At 38.8% G+C, this 16,936-nt stretch overlaps 2 protein-coding genes across 2 annotated transcripts; both read right to left on the bottom strand.

Annotated features, from left to right (window-relative positions):
- Positions 1-1,189: 1,189 nt before the first annotated feature.
- Positions 1,190-8,863, bottom strand: LOC116258765 (nuclear pore complex protein NUP96). Its single transcript, XM_031636142.2, has 6 exons — positions 8,726-8,863; positions 5,520-8,164; positions 5,164-5,287; positions 4,245-4,390; positions 3,168-3,265; positions 1,190-1,968 (listed from the first exon to the last, which is right to left on the bottom strand). Exons 1-6 carry the CDS (start codon positions 8,769-8,771, stop codon positions 1,761-1,763), a joined length of 3,267 nt encoding a protein of 1,088 aa, XP_031492002.1. The 5' UTR covers positions 8,772-8,863; the 3' UTR covers positions 1,190-1,760.
- A 1,893-nt stretch (positions 8,864-10,756) lies between these two features.
- LOC116259324 (UDP-glucose 4-epimerase GEPI48-like) lies at positions 10,757-16,673 on the bottom strand. Its single transcript, XM_031637076.2, has 9 exons — positions 16,305-16,673; positions 15,414-15,463; positions 15,069-15,204; positions 13,834-13,935; positions 13,515-13,742; positions 12,459-12,540; positions 11,869-11,951; positions 11,639-11,730; positions 10,757-11,018 (listed from the first exon to the last, which is right to left on the bottom strand). Exons 1-9 carry the CDS (start codon positions 16,485-16,487, stop codon positions 10,925-10,927), a joined length of 1,050 nt encoding a protein of 349 aa, XP_031492936.1. The 5' UTR covers positions 16,488-16,673; the 3' UTR covers positions 10,757-10,924.
- Between the last annotated feature and the right edge of the window lie 263 nt (positions 16,674-16,936).

Raw genomic sequence — 16,936 nt, 5'->3', positions numbered from 1 at the left:
CCCTACTCCCTACTGTGGTGTTAGGCATTCCAAGATAGATACATGCCATAGAGATGACAGACAGATGTGAATGATAAATACACAAATCTGGTGGCAAGAGATTGGACTTAAGTTTTCAATGTGCAACTAAAGCTTTCATCACCTCCTCTGCCAGACATTTTTAGTTCTGAAAATTTCTTGGCTTTGCTTTCTGTCCTATGCTTCTATCTGAGGAGACATTTGACCCACTTTAAATTAAAGACTAATAAATTCTAAATTTGCAAACTATGAATTCACATCGTATTTCACTATGAATTACAAGTGTGAAGAAACTTAAAGATTTATGAATTTCAAAATGCAAGGTTTACAAGTCCATTATATATAACCCATGCGTCTTTCAGACCATTGTTAAAAGTCACAGACTCCAAATCATAAAATTAAGATCTCAGATCTATGATTTGTGATGATAGAATGCCCCCCAAAGATGTCAAGTTAGAATTTCTACATCTAGCCAGGGGCAGTGATGATTTATTTCCCCTCACAGAATCGTTTCGATTGGTCAAAAACACTATACTGATCAATGATCACAAATTTTCACTTTTTCTCTAAATCCACCGCCAAAAAGTAAAAAATATATACATCAACAAATGGAACACGAAACCCTCTTGGTGAAAGTAATCAAAATTCCTGACAGTACCTGATGTGATTCCTCGCAATGGCTAATATCATAATAAAATCTCGGCCCTCAGCTGATCCATTTATCCAGATCCTACTGCAGATAAAAGTACACATATCGATGGAGGAAGAATACAGAGCAGAGCAGATGGTCCGCCACCTTCCAAAAGTAAGCATAAATACCAACATCCCTGCCCCAGTGAATTTTATCCAACTTTGACTACAATCAATGAAGGGGAAACCAAATCACGTTAACAAATGACAAAAAATAGAAATTCCCAACTTTTTGTTTTCTTCATCAAGATGAGACAGTCAAATTTATGTAAAGTCGGGACGGATTGCCACCACCAGAAAGACGGCAACAGTGTATGCCAACATATAAAGGAAAAGACAAGTAGACAACACGTAATCGGACTGTTATGGCATTCATGCTAATCAAACGCTTCTCAGAATTATGAGGGGTGTTAGATTCCTGGCCGCATGTCCCTTCAAAACATAGGCCTATTACATCGAAAGTAACAAACCGATTGGTTGATTAAGCTGAAGAACAATTATCAATTATATGCAAATATCCACCAATCCATTGAAAAACTGAGCAGGAAAAACAGAGATTACCATAGAACCTACAAAGATATTACAAAATATTCTATGGTACAACATTGATCACCTCTTAAATCTTACAGAGACTCACTGAAGTCTAGCTGCCTATACAGCTTCAAGATAGAAAAGCCATCTAGCTGAAGATCCTACGAGTCGCTTGGTTTCAACCTGGCGACTCAAACCTTTCGCAAATAATATATCCTCTGCAGAGCTTTGATGTGCCAAAAGCACCATCCCAAGGAAAACGAAGAGGAAGAATTTTCTATTTCACTGGCACCTGTCTCACTCGAACAAAGATTAAAATCAGTTGTGCCGTTTCCCCAGAGTATGCTGTTGCCGAATAAAGATGATATCATGCACTGTCTCCATCATTTTCAGGCATAATAAGGATAAAAGTTTCTCTTCTCCAGTCAACCGTAAGTGGCATTTGTGCTTGGGCATATTTGATGGGGAGAAAGAGAGAGAGAGAGAGAGACTTTTTTCTAAAAGCTTAGCTACCATTCAGGTCATAAATCTGTTGCCAAGACGCCTTCTTTAAGCCAAAATGTGAAAGCCGACACTGCATCCTGCATATGAGAAAACCTTTGGTCTTCTGGTATGGGTGCACCAAGAAGAGTATTGAACCGGCTCAATTGATTAGCACAGGTAGATTTCTCCCCATTGCTGGACATGAGTAGCATGCACAATTCATTTGCCATCTCTGAATAGGTTGCCCTGCACGTTATGAGCATCAATCAAGAGCCTGGAACAAGTAAATAGGCAAAATCTACTTTGCAAAGTACACAAACAGAACTGAACATTGGGGAACTGAAGTCCAAAGTTGCAAACGTTTGCAAAAGAGGCAGCTACGGCCGCTGCTGCCCTCTTCAAATGTCACAAGTCCCATGCCCATCAAATGTCAGAAGTCCCACAGCTAGAGAAGCAAGTTGTAGGATCGGTAGGCACATGATCTAAAGACTAAAGTCCAAAATCCAAGCAGCCCACATCAGACTCGACAGTAAGCCACAGTATCACATCATTCATCCTGAATCTAATATCCAATAATGTCCAAGCGTAAAAGCTACTCAAGGCTTTGGGAGACATTAAAAAGGCATACCTTTTTGCAACTTTTGTACCATACAGAATGGCTGCTTTAAAAAGAATATTCTTGTTATTTTATCTATATATAATATAATCAAAGCAGCCACAAATTTTCAGAAAATTAGGAAGTAGCAAATAGGCAGTAGACTAGTAGTACAGTTTTAAAAGGATATCCTGAAAGGGGTATCCTGAAAGGCATGCTAAGGAATAAATTCTTGGGAAAGAAACGACTATGCGAGAGGATGATTATTTCAAGAAACGACCCCAAATTCTTTACATTGAAGGTAAAAAAAGTTTATGAGGGTCATATCTGCCTATTGTCAAGTCAACCACTGGTTCAAAGACAACACATGTAAAGGCCACCCTTGCAAAAATGGCAATATAAACAAAATCAGAAAGGTTAGTACTCAATGCCTTGTGATTCAGAGCTCCTCGTTTCTCAGGGCTGTCAAACGAAATAGGTTCATTATGGGCCAGCTCAGTCTAAACTCATGTCCAGCTTATTTCAAGATCATCATTCTGGTTAATGCAATTCTGACAGGACTCTTCCAGAGAGCCGACCCAAGCTGGATGTAAGCCCAAAAAACTGAACCTAAGTGCCAAACTCTCAACTCATTCAGGTTCTCTACTCGCCCACATCACTCATCCACCAGAGGGAGGCTCGGTCCAACCTGGTAAGAAACATTTTTTCTATAGGAAAAAGGCTATGACTTGGAAATCAAATAAAAACCATAACAAGTAAATGAAGAGTGAGGTTTCTATAATGCCTAGCACCTCCTGATGAAGACTGCTGGGGGGTAAGCCCCGACCTTTATTGAAGGGCTACAACTTACCTCACATCTAAAGGCAATTTGCTTCCCCATACTAGCAGTGACTTATTCAAGCGTGTGAAAAAGTCTCTACAGGCCACGTTCTTCTTATCAATAGAATCCTGAAACAACGATTCCTCCTCGTTAGAAAATTTCCTGAAGAAGGTAGAAGTAATTGGAATCATCTTTTTAGGAATAAAGGAAATAAAAACTTAGCCAAAAACATCACACTCAATCAGTTGATGCCTCCCAGTAACTGTAGACTCAAAGGCACAAAGACATATGGATGTTTAGATTTTAAGCATCCTAATCTGATCAACAAATACCAAGCAAAATAGTTTTTCTGAGTTCCAGAAACTAGAATTTACCAGTAAAAGTAATGGTTCATAGGTTATACTCCAGCTAATGCACAAAAAAGATTTTGTGGATCTGAAACAAACTACAGCTCATAAAAGCAGAAAGTCAAAACTCTGGCTCACATTGTCCACAGATTCAAGGCATGCATCTAATCCATCTTTCAATATGCTATCAAGAGTACAACAAATTCAATCTATTAGCCTAATAACATCAATTACCAAAAGTAAGAAAAGAAAATTGTACAACAAGCAACATCTGCCACGTTATTGAAGCCAATCTACTCAGGTTCAAACAAATTAATAATCATGCTGACGCTGGTGGGTCTACATCAAATTGCAAAGAGAACATTACATGATGAAATGGTGACCCTTAACAATCTGATTGATGACATCAATTAGCGCACCTATGAATCATACTCGCAACTCAGATGTTCCAGATTCAGAGCCACAGAACTCCCTATTCAGTTTCATATAAAAATACAAACCAGAAAAGATAAAAGGTAAAAGAATTTTAAAAAGTATCATCAAATCCCCATTACTTGTCTGTATGTGTTTGGCTCATATATGAGGGGTTATTCAAGGAGTCAGAGTCAAACTGACAATTATACCAACACTGCATGGAATGTATAAGTTTTTTTTTTAATTATATTTTGTCTATCATTGTATAACATTTATGTACTTATATGTTGTCAACAAATTATTGTCTGGTTAAATTTCTGCAGGGAACAGATACGAACTATCTCACCAACTCAGGCATTGTATCTTCCCCTCTCAAAGAACCCCGTAGCAGATAAAAGTCAATATAGATTCCAGCACCCAAATCCCAGTCTGCAATTTCTGACTTGTGCTCTTCCAAGGATGTTGCAAGCTTCCACAACCGTGAATCTTCAGCTGAACCCAGAAAAAAAAAAAAAAGTGTTACCTCAAAAAGATATACAGAACACAAAAGAAAGACCATTAATACAGCTTAAAAAAAGAAGATAGTGTTCCAACTTTTGCAACAAGAGCATTACATCTTAAATTAACATTTAATTCAAAAGCATTTTACTTTTTTAGCTTTGAAAAATGAAATTTTAAGGCAGAAATAAGTCATTTCTGTGACAATAAAAACTAAACTACAGGAAGGCCTAAAAGTTAGAGACATAATCCATCTGACAATCTACAAAGGAGGACAACCAGAGGTGAAGTCATCGTCCATTTTGCGATCTCAGCTAATATAACCAAGGTGTAGCAAATAGAATTATGGACAAACTAATTAGTAATCATCAGAGACATTTCTAAACATAGGAGCAGCTTTTTAGCTTCCACAGACTAATCAAACCCCTTGAAAAAAAATGTCTGTGTAGCACAACCAAGTTCCACTTGACCATCTGAATTTACATTTTACACCAGCAAGTGAACTGCATTCCATTTTAGACGCCTGAGAGGGAGGGATGTAGAGAGGAGGTGTTATTTTATAATTGAGAGCAACTCGTGCTTGAAAATCTAGAATGCAAGATAAGAATCATGTTATTTTCTTACATTAAAAAGGATGACATAATCTTATTGTCTAACGATAATTTTATGACAGAAGAATCAAAGCACATGCAATAAACAAGCAACTATTTTCAGGCAGGCTTCTTCTTACATAAATGAGATTCCATCAATAAAGAGTATCTACTTACAGGACAAAAATAAGGAATGTGCAATTGATATGACAAAGATTAAATGAGCTTTCTGCCAGCTAGAACAAGCAAGAAGATGATTGAAGGCCTTCATCTGGTTACCATAGTACTGGAAATAGATAGCCTGCATTTAGAAAAGGAAAAGGATTATGAAAAACCAGACAAGAAAAAAGAAGGCTTAAAAAGAGAGACCTGAAGCTACGATGCTAGTATGAAAAGTGCAGAAAGTATGAAAGGTAGAAACTTTAACCTGCAAGACTCTTAGTTCTATCTGTCGCAATAACCAACCAAGTTACATAATAACGTGTATGTGTGTGAGTGTGTTGAGGGTGTTCGGGGGGAAGAGGAAGATATACCAAAGCCTCGTCCATCCATGCTGATGGTATTCCTAGATCTTCAATGAATTTGCGTTGCTCTTCATGTGAACTCCAAATTTCACAGTACTGAAATAAGATTTCTTTTATCACACTGGCATGCAAACCGGGAACATCTAAATCCTGTGGCATGTTAAGGACAACGTAGATGGCCCAATGACACTGCCTAAGACATAGAAGTTGAGAAACAAGACTCATGTCAAGTACATAAAGGTCTTTATAATTGAAAGCACCAACTGCTTCTAATATAGAACGTTGATGCCAAATTATATGGTGATCAAGGGCATCAAAAGTTGAAGAAAAAGAGCTGAACATGGTTTTCAGCACTCCAGAGGTCTCCTCTTTTTTAGCATGCAAAAGCATAAGATAATATGCCAAATCATAATGGACGCCTGTACTGATATCAGTAGCTTGATCAAGAAGTCCTTCATCAATATATACAGGAACTGGATCCGGAGCAATTTCTTGATCAAGAAGATGTTCATACGTGTCAATAATGACAGGCAATGATGTGTCTGGTGGAAGTTGATACCACATCAGCAACCCAAGGTACCTTTTCCAATCTAATACTGAATCATGAAGTGCCCCTTGAATATTACCAGCAAGAAGCTCATATAGTCGTAATCTGTCTTTTTCAATAAAGTTGAAGTCTAGACCATTGCTTCTCCATACCTCAAGCTGTGATGCCATATCTGATCGGCTCACCATAGATCCACCAGCTTGGCTCAAAAGACAAGCCAATCTGACATCCCCTTGACATGCAGCCAATTCCACAGCAGCATCAAGCTGTCGTCCAGTCAAAAGCGAAAAAATATGAATCAAGTTATCACCATCATTTAGACAACTTACTTCAGCTTGAACACGATGACAAACACTCTCCTGCAACCAAGAACTGAACTCTGCACGGCGAACAAATGGCTCTGCCTCTGGTTCTATATCCAATGGTTCCATCTTTTTATCTGCAAGCATGTCTACAACATCATCAACCCTGGTGAGTGCTAAGGTACTGCTACCTTCTCTTTCTGAAAATAGAACCTTAATTAACTCCCATATCATAACTTGATGCATCAGAATGACACGATCAGATGCACATAATCCTGAAACATCGAACTGCTGTTCAACAATCTCAGTATAATGCCTGCAAACCTCTGGAAGTTTTAAGGAACTACAAATGGGTCTCCGGAGCTTTAGGTTAAAGGAACCCACCTGGATGCTAACTGTTTCATATTCCAATGACTTATGCAGATTCAGGGGAGAAATAAATCGCAAATCAATCAGCTCCTCTTTTACCTTTTTCTCCTCATCTCTAACAGTTTGATCAAAAGCAACTCTTTCGATGTTAACTAGAGAAGATAATCCCTTCTCATAACCATTATTTCTAACAGGAAGGCCGCTATGAGCAAGTAATCCATTTGGCCCCCATCCAACACGAAAGGACCTCCCCATGAACAATGCAGCATCGACTATAGCATTAGATAGGTTACCAACAGGGCTATCACATTTCAAGTCCACCCTGAAACCATCAATTTTCCTCATCCTTGGCAGAACAGCTTTGTTCTGCTGAGCCATGAGAATGTTTGTTGACGGGCCCGGGCTAGTTTTGCTAACGTCATACTCAATTAATGCCTGCTTACTGGATGGAGATGAACTTAGAGGGCTCGGTGTTCCCCATATTGCAGTTGGAGTTATCCTGTGACTTTTCCTCTGACCAGATGATTGGAGTGTTGAGACCTGACCACTTGTCAAAGGAGGGGTATTGGCAGCATCAGTTCTTGAAGCTTGTTTCTTAAAGGACAGCTTCTGGCGGGAAAAGGAATCAAAAAGCTCTTCATCCTCCTCTCCAGTGGGAAACATTACCATTCTTAATTCCTGCATCTTCAAAGGATCAAGACCAAGATGTGCTGGAAGAGAATGAGACAATACAGCTCCAGATGGACTAAGCCTCGGATCATCAACCATCATTCCATCATTCTCATGCCTTTTCTCCTCTTCCCTAGTTCCCTCACGTGAATTTTCTGGACCTTCCTCTACAGTTGCATCAGCTATGTCCATATCATCCTCGTCTTCCTCGGTAAATCCAAATCTACTAAAATGACGGACAGCAAACTTCCATTCACGATTAGAAGCATTGAATGAAATAAAACGGGCGCCCTGCTTCTCTGTCTTGTTCTTCAATTTGAATACAAAATTTTCCATACCGTTGTCATCTAAAGCAAATAAGGCCTCCTTAGGAGGAAAGTTAAGTACCAAAGTGACTTCAGCAGCCTTATTAAGGCCAGAGCCAATTTTAGGTTTGCTGCCTTCATCTTCATAAACAACAACTTGGTTCTGGTCAAAACGGACAATCTGATCCAAATTCAACCACCTCACATCCGTTTCACCGAAGAATCTAATGCTCCCATAATTCACTCTACCCACCGTAAAATTGGAAACTCTGCTGCAGTATCCAGCATCAGCATGTTCTCTGTTAGCTAAATCTATCAAGGATGGCTCAATATAATAATCATCGTAGGTCAATGTCGGTAACAACGCTGCGATGCAATCATAATCTGCAGTCCTTAAAGCAACCGTACTCGGAGAAAATTTCCTTTTCTTCAACAAAGACATCTCGCCCAAGGCAGATACGCCTAAATGCAATTCATCCACCAACAGGAAAAAAAAACAAAAATCAACGGATGCCTAATTCATCCATAAAAACCATTAACAAAGAAAAGCAACCAAACTCACGAACATATCTTTTATTAAGTGCCTGCTCTGACAAAACTTTCACGAGTTTTCCACACAATACAACGATTCACTATACACCAAAATCAGTTGAGGAAAAACTAAAAGCATCTTTTGAGCATCACTTCACTGAAAATCAAATGCGAATAAACTTTCACCAAACCAGAAAAGGAATTTCAATCTTACGGTCGACAGCGCTCTAAACCCTCACGATCAAAAACCCTAAAACCTGGCTCGAAGAAAAAGAGAAACGAGCGTAGGAACAAAAAACTATAGAATAGTAATGTCCCACAAACAACAAACGAACATTTTAGCTCACAAGCCCAGAACCAAACAAATAATGGCAGAAACCAGGAAAGTCGTGTCCAAATGAAGAAGAGCGATTCCCCTCGCAAGTGAAAAGAATGAAAAGGAAATGAGAAAAAACAAAAACAGCAACAAAGACAGACATATAAGGACTCTACCGTGGCTTCGAGAAACGGAGACGGGATCTGAGCTCGTTGCCGCCATTGAAGCAGACCCCTACAAATAGAGAGAGAGAGAGAGAGAGAAAGGCGAGCGCGCGCGACTTTGCGAAATTGCTGCGTGGGTAGTTAGGTAAATTACGCTCCAAGCAATTGTACTATAGGTGTTTCGGACTCGATCTGATATTGGACTCGAATCCGAATTCATGTGCTTTTGCATAAAAAAAAAATTAATCAACTCAGCAAAACCGATAAATATTCAATTTTCACGGAAATCCAACCTTAGAATTCTGGATGACTTCATATTTCCTTTTCTATTGGTACCAAAATCCAGTCCCAAAAAATGAAGCGTGGATCGAGCGAGCCCGATGGCATTCCAACCTAGAAGGTTTGCAAGTTTGGGCCGTCTTCGTAGTCCTGGACGCTGGAGACAAGAGGGATGGGAGCTTGTCTCTCACTCAAGCAAGCAAGTGGATTCTCCTCCTGCTCAACCGACCAGTTGAATGAACCCATCTGCCTTGTTCAGACATGAGGTCCGAACATGTCTGCCCGACGCGGCCCCATTAAAAATGCTATGTTCCCAAATTACAACCCCTTTCCGTCCCGCAACCGAAGCTCCACGCTAGGCAAGACGAACATGGGACATCCTGACTAGTAATGTGTCAATATTGAATTGGATTATGTGGGGGCATATTGGATTTGAATTGGATGTATTGTTCATTGTATTTTTACGTAGGTTTATATATTTGGATTTGAATCTGTTTTTATATATGAATAAAGAAAGTCGATACTATATCTGACCTATTCTTTTAAATTCACCATCTTAATCCAATTCATGTACAAGTATTATTTTTACATCCAAAGTCAAATGTGACTTTTAAATACACAATTCCAAATTCAAATGAATGCCTTTTTTTACATCCAAATCCAATTGATTTCTTAAAAGAATTCCAAATTTTGTCATAACTAATTTTTTTTTTTAATATTTCTATTAGATTGTCCAATTCAAATCCAATCTGTTGACACCTCTTAATCTGGCCTTGGTTGTGCCGTTCCTTAGAAGGTGAAGTTCTGCCAGCGTTCTCTCGACAACGACATAGGCAAACTCTTATTGGAAGTGGAACTGGTCGAACTACCTTATGTGGCCGCATCTTAGGATCGAACTACAGTCGACCTAAACATGCTTGATTCTTGGTAGAGTTGTCATACTAATAGGAGTGGGCATCGGGCTGGGCCCGGACAGTAAAGTAAGGGCTCATATTTGTTTATTAAATGAGGTTGGAGCGGACAGGGCCGAGCCAGAACCCATCAGCTCGAGCCTGACTTCGAATCGGGCTGGACTAGGCCGATGGCCAGCCCTACATTGCAAATAGATTGTAATTGTAGACATGTCGGTTTGGACATTTTTAGTGGCACGGAATTCCAACAACAACTGATGCAATTTATGGAATTAGTTGACATAAACTGGCAAAGGCTGCATTTTACATTCCACGAAATAAACCCTTATCAAGCTAGTGGTTTTCCTAACCCAGATTCAATCTGTTTGAACCCAACATAACCAATCATACCGGAGGTCTCTATACACTGCACCAGCAGTGACGTATGTTTGACATTGTCTGGATAGGAAAAAGCACTGCCAATCGGCGTTTTGACATGGCAAAGTACAATATGTTGAATATGTGGTCACATCAACGTTTAACACGCCAATGCATCACATGTCGAAGATGTGACATCATCGTCTTGATTGTTCATGAAATCGGGGGACGTCCTTCAAAATTTAGAAACCGTCTTCAAGGAAATTTGTTCATAATTGACGATGCTGAAAGCTAGATGTGCTTCGGTCGCAGGCGGACTCTTAACCTCACGTGTTTTTTTTTATTATTATCTTTCAAAGTTTAGGCGTGTTAAGAAAATCCTTCCTTGCCACAAGAAATTTTGAGAGATACCAGCCTATCAAAATACCTTTCGCGATCTCACCAGAAACATCACATCCGTTCATAGTCGGTTATCACTTATCATGATGCAAAATCAGATTCAAATGGTGAATATTATTCGCTATAGCACAAAGCATCCTTAGTATGGGCTCTGAGTACTTCCAGCTTCAAAGATGGACATGGTAAGCGGAGGCAACTGAGTTATGCATCATACAGAATATAAGCAGGTCGGTTAGTGAGACATATGATGTATTGCTTTGACTTTTCAGTTCTGATCGTCAGGTGATCCATAACCCCAAGGATTCCGATTCGCCCAATTCCACTGATCCCGACACATTTCTTCAATGCCGAATTTTGCCCTGAAAGGAAACCATATGAGTCAAGGAAACTCAAGTCAGCAAGGGAAGCTCCTTACTGAAGATGGTGTTATGAAGAAAGAAATAACATTGACATGCTGTTCAAGTTCATCCAGTAAAAAAAATGAAAGGCCAGCATACTTGCACGCCCATCATGAAAGTGCATAAAAGGGAGGAGAAATTCCTGGATATCATAAGCATTTTACTAAACTTGCAGCAGTGAAGACTGAAACTCCAAATTAGGATGTTGGACTAACATCCACGCCTTTTTTTTTGAAAAGCATGGAGTTTAAGAACCTCTCTAAGCACCCGTCTAGGCTCCCTAAGCCAGGCCACCTTTTTTTTTAGGCTTTGGTACATAGGCACCAAATTTAAAATGGTAATAAGAAACTCTTCTTTATTTCTAATAAGAGATAAAGACTGACTAGGCAGTATTGGAGAAGACGTACCATACCAAGTCTGACTGAAAAAAAAAAAAAAGACATAAACCGAATACAGTTTGCCGCTAGCAGATTAATGTATCATGCTCTTTTATGGCATATAAATGTATGTGCATATGTATGTATGTTCATGAGCATGTGAGCACATCTGCATACAACGAGAGAGAGTAAAGAAGAGAGTACTTCCAGTTCAATTCACGTTCTGCTTTCTCCGTTGACGCATATACTATTTCAGCATCACCACCTCTCCTTCCAGCCATGACAAGAGGTATTTTCTGTGGAAACATCAAAATGAGATAAAAACATGCCCATATATATCAGAGAAAGTCTGACTTGCAAATTGGGACCACAATCATGGTGAACAACCATAAATGAAGTTTAAATAAACCACAAAAGAGAATTAACTAAAGTACCTTCCCAGAGGCTTTCTCGAACGCAGTTACCATCTCCAGAACTGAAGTCCCTTTTCCAGTGCCTAAGTTGTACACTTCACAACCTACATTAGGACAGAAACTTTTAGTGTATAGTTTATAAATTCACCAAGGAAATCAATATAACATGAAAAGATAAATGGAAGACCAAATAACATGTGAACTCAGTATAGTGTGGAATGGAAACCATCCACCACGTACAGTTATGGAGTCATGGACTGATATTCTTCAACTTGAGCAATATATATTCATGAAGTGCCTAATTGTGAAATAAAGAGAACTGCTGTTTTGTACTCGGAAGTTAAATACTCAAAACCGTCATAGCTGCTGTGTGTCATCTGCTTTAAGAGGAAAAATGTGTAGACATATTCCTGTATTTTAGAGGTTGAAAGCAAAAGTTGTTCAAACAACTAGTTCCAAGATACCTAAATGGGATACAGTTCATAGTATGAATCATGTCCCCCACCTAAGGATCATCTATGCATGCTTTTTATCTGGCCTTATAAAGCCCCATGAAATCGCATCTCCAAGAAAGAATATCAAAAGGAAAGAGCTCGTCGTTGAGGATATACCAATGTTAGAGTCTTCAAATAGCTTTCTCACTGCAGCAATATGCCCATCTGATAAGTCAACAACATGAATGTAGTCTCTAACCTGAAGGAAAATAGTGGAAGCATTAATATCATGGCATGAATCCAATATGTCGGCTGTAAAATTAGATAAAACTTGTAAAGGAGATGAGTACAGAAGAGAAAAACACAACGTGAGAAGATTAGGCCATGGAGGTAGCAGCAGGATCTTCAGATAAAGAGAACCAAAGTGCAAAAGGATTAGTACATGTAGTAATGGTGGAACACGCAAACAAGCAGTAGTTTTTACTAAAACTATCAGATTCATCTAGATTTAAGAGGCATATTAATATTCCGCATTCCTTTATTTTTTCTGACTTTATGGATACTATAAGCTCAATTAAGAAAAAATTACAACAGCTTAGAACCAAGTTATATGCATGTTTTTCATATAATATTCCACATGCAAATATGCATACTTGACCATAATGTAGGATGTCTGGTAAACAAATACTTGGCAGTGTCTGGGTTTTGTTACTGTTGCTATTATTATTAGTAGTAGTAGTAATAGCAGTACTAGTAATAGCGGCAGTAGCAGTAGCACATGAGCACTTATAGTTGAACCATAATTTAGGATGTCTGGTTAACAAATACTTGGCAGTGTCTGGGTTTTGTTATTGTCATTATTATTATTATTAGTAGTAGTAATAGCAGCAGCAGCAGTAGCACATGAGCACTTATAGTTGAATCTTTATCTCATCTGCCTTTTAATGATTGCTGGAGAAACAATTCAACATTCATATCACGGTTCACAACTGATATGAAACATGGAAGCATATTGCAGCAGCAGACGTTCGCATAACAATGGATAAGGCACATGGAATCACATTATGTACTCTAGCTTTAATTCAGCATATTCCAGACCTACAGTGGCATGTTATATGCACTCTAGCTTCAAGTTTCATATTCCAGGCCTACAGCAGTATTATGGTTGGACATAGTTTCAAAGTTATGGAAACATAACTAGTTAGTAACAAAGGGCTGTGGCTGAGAGTATACCCCAGTGCCATCTTTTGTTGAATAATCATTTCCATAGACGGTCAAAGTAGGTCTCCTTCCGACAGCAACTTGTTGCACAAAAGGCATCAGATTATTTGGAATTCCACTAGGATCTTCACCAATGAAGCCACTAGGATGAGCACCCACTGGATTAAAATATCGAAGCAGTATAATCTTCCATTCAGGATCTGAACGATACATATCACGGCAAATTTCTTCAATAAAAAACTTCAAAAGGAAAGACAAGAAGCAACAATTAGCTTAAGTCCACAATTTTTAAGTAAAAATAACACAAGTTATCAGCTATCAAGTAAAGAACCTTGGTTCGACCATATGGGTTCATTCCACATAGTGGGAAATCTTCAGTACAAGGAACTTTTTTTGGCCATCCATACACAGTGGCAGAAGATGAAAAGACAAGCTGAAATAATAGAAGAAAGAAAAGTTTAGGTTCATGTTTGATGGTAAAGTAAACAGAAGAGAAAGTACATTTAATAATAAATTAGAAAATATCACAATTAAAAGTTCCTTTGATATTGAATCACATTTTTCCAAGCAAAAGTTTTAGACAATTTAGTGTTGTATTCAAGCTATCTACAATTCTAATGCCATAAGTCTGAAAAATCACACTTTATGCTAGTGTCAAATTTTAGCTAAATAATCTCATGGAGCTTATCAATTGAGTTCTATAACAGGCAAAAAAAAAAAGCTCATAATGACAGTAATTACTTTTTCTATTCTCCTGCTTGGCCTTCATGTCATGTACATTTGTCTATTACATTGTCAATACTGAATCCTGTGCAAAGGTTTTACGTCAATTGGATGTTTATGATTCCACATGAGTTATATGATTGCTGCAAAACTGAATTTTGTGGCAGTTCATGAATCAAGTCAGTTGTTTAAGGATCCTTTAACTTGATTCCTGCAGAAATTCTCCTAATGAATCAATGTTCAGAACTGTAGCTTGCTAAGATCTTCCACAAACATTATGTCAACAGAAGAAACTTTTAAATACTTAATAGTTATGGGGATAAGGAAAGGATTTCCCGATATCTTTGGCTTTGCATTTTTGTGTTTTGCCAAGATTTTGTTGGATTAAATTACTTTACAGACATGGATATAGTGCAGAGATTTCACATTTCAGCCAAGATGGATTGAGGCTAGTTCATTATAAAAGTGACACTCAACCTTCTTTGGCTTGGGCCTGGATAACGAAGCAAAAAATTTATCTTTATATCCTATAAAAGTTCTCAGAGCAAAGAAAAAAAATGACAGAAAGAATATGCATAAACAAGCATTTATCAAGCAGAAATTACGTATAAACAGGCATAGGCCTGAAAGGACCATAATATTTCACAAAATTTGGATACCTCCGATCACCAATGAAAAGGGGAAGATATTCACAGAAACCAACAGCCAAGGAACTTATAATGCCTTCATCAAGGAAATTTATCATGCAATAGGGACTTCAAGGAAAGTTTCAAGAGCGACTTTATGTGCAATTGCAAAAATCATTGTTTATATTCGAAGATATAACATAACGTGCTTCTTAACCTCTTTGCATCCATGTGCTGCCATGACTTCCAGAAGAGTTATTGTGCCGATTAAATTGTTGTTATAGTAGAGTAGTGGTTTCTGCACACTTTCGCCCACCGCTTTCAATCCAGCAAAGTGGATGACAGCATTGAAACTGCATAAAATGCAGCGAGGAGTGTTTAATAAGAATCACATGAAAATACATGAAGAATTAATAAGAATCATATAAATCATGTGAAACATCAAGCTACCGACACAGTTTGTGACGACAAAGCCTTAACAATATTAACAGCATGCTAGAACATATTATTTAATCGATAAACAAGGCAAAAGAATTCTAGTATATAACCAATTAAATCTTGCCTTGATGAAGTAAAGACCCGGTCTAATGCTGCTTTGTCCCTCAGATCAAGCTGTAAGCAACAGACAAGAGTTTAAATATGGAGGCCTGCAACAAGATGAAGACGGAGGAGTGGAGAGAACAAATATCGCCAAAAATCTAGACATGCATGACGGACTCATAATCCTCATGTATAAACGTAACTACATAAAACATGATTAGGATCACAAGATCTCCAAGGTGATCAACCAAAAACTGACAAAAGAGAAAAACCTAAAAAAATCTACAATTTACGAGCAAAGACGAAAACGAAAGGAAGCAAACTTTAAAAATTAGAAGACTGTTCTTAAACCGCTACAAAAAACGCAGAACTCAGGTATATTAACCCGATATTGTAGAATTAACTGTTCAACAGAGTGAAGAACGTTAAATTTATAAAAGAAGTTGTATTTTCCAGTACAGAGGAAGTTACGAAGAAATAATGATTTATACGTGAACAAAATATTCGTTAATGCAAAAATTACACGATAGAGTTATCAGAAGGAATACAAGCAAATCAGTCATGTAAACAAAAACAGAGTCAAGAAGCATGACTACTGCACAGGAGAACAATGCTCAGATGAAGCAGTGGTTCGAAGTACGGTAAACCAAAAAAATCTCGTCCTCCTGGTTTTCTCTTCTGGTTTCTTAAAACACAGTTCTGAGAAAAATTTCAATTAGTTTGGCTCCATAACTAGGCCAAACCCTGAACGCTGTACGTAAGAGCCTCGCCCTGAACTTCAAAAAAACACACAAAACCAAGAGTTAATTCATTCACTCAACTTGAAACCCCAGGGAAACCAAACTTCGACAAAATCTCTCCGAAATTAACCGCAACAGAAGCCACAAAGCCACTTCATATAGAGAAAATCCACCTTGTGAAATGTAAGGTTCCGGCCGAATTCACCGGCGAGCACCGCGACTCGAGAGATTGCCGTTTCCGACGAATTGTCAAGGTTGTCGACGACGACGACCTTGAATCCTCCAAGAAGAAGCTGGAGAACGGTGTGGCTGCCTACGTAGCCAGCCCCGCCGGTCACCAGAATCTTCTTGTCCATCTCTCTGGGATGCTATACACGCATCCGTCTCCTCAGGGCCGAGGTTCTCACAATGAAACAGAGAAAAGAAGAAGAATAAAAAGAAGAAGAAAAGAAGAGAGGGAAGCGGGGGCGACAGATGTGGCTACGCGAAACTCGAGAGGGCGAGAGGACGGGTAGCTGCACGCGAATATCGCGGACGAGTTGCATAAGCCGTTACAGAGTTGCCATTTATAGCAAAGAACGGAGGACGGAGAGGAGGGAATGCATCCGGACCCCACCATGGCGTCTTTCACTCTAGGTCTAAATTGTTTATAAATTCTCAAGTACCCACCCATATTTTAGATAAATTAACGAAAGCCGATCGACACCACGGCGCATGTTATATTACAGCGCCATCGGACTTCGTCGTTGTAAGGGTCAGGCTTTCACACTCATCAATCTTGCGATTGATTTTGTCGAGATCGTCG

The sequence above is a fragment of the Nymphaea colorata genome, chromosome 8 (assembly GCF_008831285.2).
Source record: "Nymphaea colorata isolate Beijing-Zhang1983 chromosome 8, ASM883128v2, whole genome shotgun sequence".
Classification (NCBI taxonomy): domain Eukaryota; kingdom Viridiplantae; phylum Streptophyta; class Magnoliopsida; order Nymphaeales; family Nymphaeaceae; genus Nymphaea; species Nymphaea colorata.
Note: the sequence above shows the minus strand (reverse complement) of the source record. Positions and strands in the feature narration are given on the sequence as shown.

Coding starts and splice junctions, on each gene's coding strand:
- LOC116258765 (XM_031636142.2), bottom strand. CDS start 8,771: ATGGCGGCAACGAGCTCAGATCCCGTCTCCGTTTCTCGAAGCCACG. Junction 8,165..8,725: donor CTCCGTTTCTCGAAGCCACG/GTAGAGTCCTTA, acceptor AATTGCATTTAG/GCGTATCTGCCTTGGGCGAG. Junction 4,391..5,163: donor ACATTCCTTATTTTTGTCCT/GTAAGTAGATAC, acceptor TTCTGGGTTCAG/CTGAAGATTCACGGTTGTGG.
- LOC116259324 (XM_031637076.2), bottom strand. CDS start 16,487: ATGGACAAGAAGATTCTGGTGACCGGCGGGGCTGGCTACGTAGGCAGC. Junction 13,936..15,068: donor CAGCACATGGATGCAAAGAG/GTTAAGAAGCAC, acceptor CTATTATTTCAG/CTTGTCTTTTCATCTTCTGC. Junction 11,731..11,868: donor TCGAGAAAGCCTCTGGGAAG/GTACTTTAGTTA, acceptor ATGTTTCCACAG/AAAATACCTCTTGTCATGGC.